At 36.3% G+C, this 4,167-nt stretch overlaps 1 protein-coding gene across 1 annotated transcript; it reads right to left on the bottom strand.

The window, feature by feature from the left end:
• LOC145157476 (uncharacterized) lies at positions 1-555 on the bottom strand. The gene has a single exon (XM_079076509.1). It carries the CDS (start codon positions 553-555, stop codon positions 1-3), a length of 555 nt encoding a protein of 184 aa, XP_078932635.1.
• Positions 556-4,167: the final 3,612 nt, after the last annotated feature.

The following is a 4,167-nucleotide window of genomic DNA, read 5'->3' as shown; positions in this document are numbered from 1 at the left end:
TTATTGGTCTCCTATGATCTTCACTTTCCCCCATGGGGTGGGCATCTTCACGCATTGATGGTACGTTAATGGGACGACCTTCATTTCATGGATCCATAGCCTACCTAATATGACATTATAAGAAGATAATGTATCAATTACACAAAAAAGTTGAACATAATCTACTCCCTCTATGTATATTGGTAGCTTTATCTCGCCGATGGTGTGTTTAGTTTCTCCGCTGAAGCCGATCAGTACTGAGGATCTTGTGACTATCTCAGATTCCAGGATGCTCATTATTTTTAGTGCATCCACGAGTATGATGTTAACTGATGATCCTCCATCGATAAGGATCCTTCTGACGAAGTGGTTGGAAATATAAAGAGTAATCAATAGCCCGTCGTGGTGAGGATCTTGGACGTCTAGCATGTCCATTTCGTCGAAGAGGATCTCCTTTTGGTTGGTGATCATTGTGTTTTTTTGTGGTCCTTTTTCTTTTTCCATTTTGGAAACATTGGCATGCCTTTTTGCTGCAGAGTGGGAGATACCACAAATGTCAGACCCTCCAGAGATCATGTTGATCACCTTAGCGTTAGCCGGGGGGGGGGGGGATCCTCGTCTTTTTCTTTGGATTTTTCTCTTCTTCTCCCAAGGATTTCTTTAAGATATCCTTTGCCCAGAAGGTAGCTGATTTCCTTTCTGAGAGCTATGCAATCCTTTGTGAGGGTAGAACCGAAGCCCTTGCATAAGCAGGCTTCTTTCAGACGTATGGGGATGGGAATAATTTCCATCCTCTCCCTATATTGCGCCACGAGCTCCTCAGGATCCGTGGTTCCGTCGTATGGCTTCATGCTGGGGGTCTGGAAGTGTTTTGGAACGTCAGCATCAACTATTGTTGGGACGAATCTAGAGATCTTGTAACTTGTGGGGGATACTTCTGGCACTAGCTGAACTATTCCAGGCACGTTTGAGATCATCTGTGTTAGCTGTTGTAGCTCCTTGGCCATGACTAGGCTCAAACCTGTGTCAAGATCCATCGAGTTAGTCGTAAAATTATTATTAGTGTTAGGGTTACCACCATCCCTATTATTGGGAGTAACAAAGGTTTTGTTGGGATCCTGAATCTCGCGACGGATCATTGAAGATCCTGGGTCGTCGAAGTTTAGGATCTTGGGCTGTAAGACCGAGGGCGTTGCTTCCTGAGGCTTGTGAATTTCCATCCTCATTTTCTCCACTTCCTTGAGAAGTGTCCTATTATACTCCTACCGTTGGGCGACCTGTTGCTTCAGTCTCTTCATTATAGCAAAGATTTCGTTGTTGGAAATCATCACAGGAGGTTCCTGGAGTCCTGGAGTGACCAGAGAGGTGTTTTTCTTCAGAGTTTTTGATACTTTATTTGGAGCTCCAGCTGGTGATGGTGGAAGGTGTTTAGAGGAAATGGGAGGAATCGAGGAGGAGGAGAGAGTCGATTGAGTAGACATGATTTTCTGATGGATTTTGAACACCATGGCTCCACGGTGGGCGTCAAATTGTTTTGGTAAAAACATAATTGAACTAAAATGGACCAAAGTGTATGAGAGGCTGTGATGTTCAATATAATGCAAATAAGTAAACTGAATCAAAGCAACACAAATCGTTTAAAAGGAAAGCCCTTGATCCTTGTTTGGATCTCTGACATAAAACCTTGGGAGGTGATAATGATCACCTGCCTTGATGTTTTTATTAATTGAAATTGAAAATTATAGAGAAAATGGAATGAGTGTGAGTATAAGTGATTGTATTCTACAAGAGAATATCTTGTGTAGTGTGACGATTACAAGTGTTTTATAGTTAAACCCTAACAACTAGAACTCCGAGAATTTCAGGATCCTCCGAGATTACTTATAGCTATTTTCTTGTATTGGTCCTCCGGGTATTTTGGATAGTTTTGATGACTATCCATTGTGTGTATGACTTTGACCACGTATTTCTGCACATGTGAGAAACAAAAAAGAATATATGTCCATTTTAAAAAATATTAGTCAGGATCCTGGAGTATATTCGGGATCCTGAGCTTTGAGGATCCTAAGCCTTTGAGGATCCTTGGACTTGAGGATCCTATAACAGTTTCAGGATCCTAGCCCTAACAATTTTTTTTCATATCATATATTATATCCAATAATAACAACATAATTACTTAATAATAGTTTAATTTCTTTTGGGATACAAAATCTCATACCACTGATGGGTACCATGGTATCTCATTTCTAATTTGGATGATGATAAGGATATGATGGGATTTATTGTTACCATTATCTCCTACAAGTTGTAACTCAGGGTACATTTGGTCTTGAATAAGATCCAAACATACGATGTCTAAATCTTAGTTGTATAAGATGTAGACATATATTTTGATATTTTGAATATGAAAAACCGTTCAAATGTGTAAGACAATTGAATATCGAGCTAATATACACATATAGTAATGTAATAAAGTTTATAAGCTATCAGAAGTTTGATTATTACATATTTATATATTGAATTACATTATAAATTTGGTGTTGACACAAAGTTATTGCAACATGCGACCGATACATGATATTGATATATCTGTTGGGTTTTGATACAATCTATGCACACTAGTTTTACACATCGAATTTAAACAAATAACCCTATGTGTACATGCATCCTAAGGATCTAAGATTTTACTATACTAGCAATCTATTTTACAAATAATAAATTCTAACCTTTTGGTTCTTCTTGATTGTGACCTTGTGACTCCCAACTATTTGCAATAGATGAAAGACCCAAAGCAAAATCTCTCTAGTGGAATCGGGCCCAAGACTCCAAATCTACTTTGGGAGAAAGGAGGCTTGGAACAAAAATTCCAATAACCCTATAAAGGCTATAATTTATGTCCATATGAGAGAGAGAGAGAGGGGATATATGGATGAAATTCTTGAGGTTAAAAGAAATATTAGTGTTTGACCCTAGCTGTCTATTTGTAGTTCCAGTTTAATACAAATCTACAAGGATAATCCTTATCCTTATTTGAATCAGGCCATATCTTTTATCCTTATAGATAAATTCGATCTCCATCATATTATGGAAGGTTCTGGAATATTCTAATTAATTACTAACGAATTAATTAATATTCAACATATTTAATTAATTAAAACTATTTTATTAATTAAAACTATTTAATTAATTCTAAAATACTTTTCAATTAATTTATTAATTCATAATAAAATAATAACTTATTTTTCTCTATTTCCTTATTGTTAATTGTGTCATGAGGCTAAGCCAAAAAGGCCCTACTATTTTTAGAAATATTACCAATTAATTAATGACCTTGGACACTCAATCCAAAAGTCTTCCACTTGGACAAGTCATCAACTATATGCGGTCCAATAGTTCCCTAATAATCAGCAGAGAGTGTCATCTAATACCACTGCTGAACTCTGATCTAATCAAGATTAAATCCTTAGATAGGTGATCACTTACTCTTTTGTTTTAGATATATGTATGAACCTAAGACATGAATAAGGGTCAATCTCAGTGTTAAAGATTATGTTTCCTGATAAAGATTTTGTGACGACTACATCAGACTACTAAACTGAACACATCAATTTCAGTTAGGGCTCGACCAAGCATTTTGATGTCAGCACCAAATCATCGAGTGGCCCATAAATATCACTTATCTTGTTAAGGTAGAAAGAACAAATAAACTTTGACTACATAGTTTCTGTCTACTCACCTTATCATATATGGAAATACTATTTGTTACTACCAGTTACAGATAGCGTTGGAACATAGTAATGCACAACAGATTTGTAGAGCAAAACCCCACTTGCATCTCAGTTTGAAGAATAATAGATATTATCATCTTAGAATTACTCGTGATTTTATCCATGAAGTAATCTCTAAGTATAGGTTATTTTAATACTTAAATCTCCATTTAATTACTCATGAGTGATAGCGTAATCTCTATGATATGTCCAATCTCTATGGATAATCCACTTATGCTCATGACAGTTTTAAATCGTTACTTACTTCCAAGTGTACGACCGACTATGGAGGTTTGAGTAAATTAATACTTGGGAAGTGTGTTCCAAACTTGTAAAAGGAGAACACCGTGATAAGCTAGTTGAAATGATTGATCTCTATCATATATTAAGATCTCCACTTAATAATCGTCAAATCAAATTA

The sequence above is a fragment of the Lactuca virosa genome, chromosome 2, assembly GCF_052849685.1.
Source record: "Lactuca virosa cultivar CGN04683 chromosome 2, Lactuca_virosa_CGN04683_v6, whole genome shotgun sequence".
Classification (NCBI taxonomy): domain Eukaryota; kingdom Viridiplantae; phylum Streptophyta; class Magnoliopsida; order Asterales; family Asteraceae; genus Lactuca; species Lactuca virosa.
The sequence above is the reverse complement of the archived record's forward strand: the minus strand, read 5'-3'. Positions and strand labels throughout refer to the sequence as shown.

Bases quoted from the DNA above. Each gene is read 5' to 3' on its own strand.
- LOC145157476 (XM_079076509.1), bottom strand. From the start codon at position 555: ATGATCTCTGGAGGGTCTGACATTTGTGGTATCTCCCACTCTGCAGCA.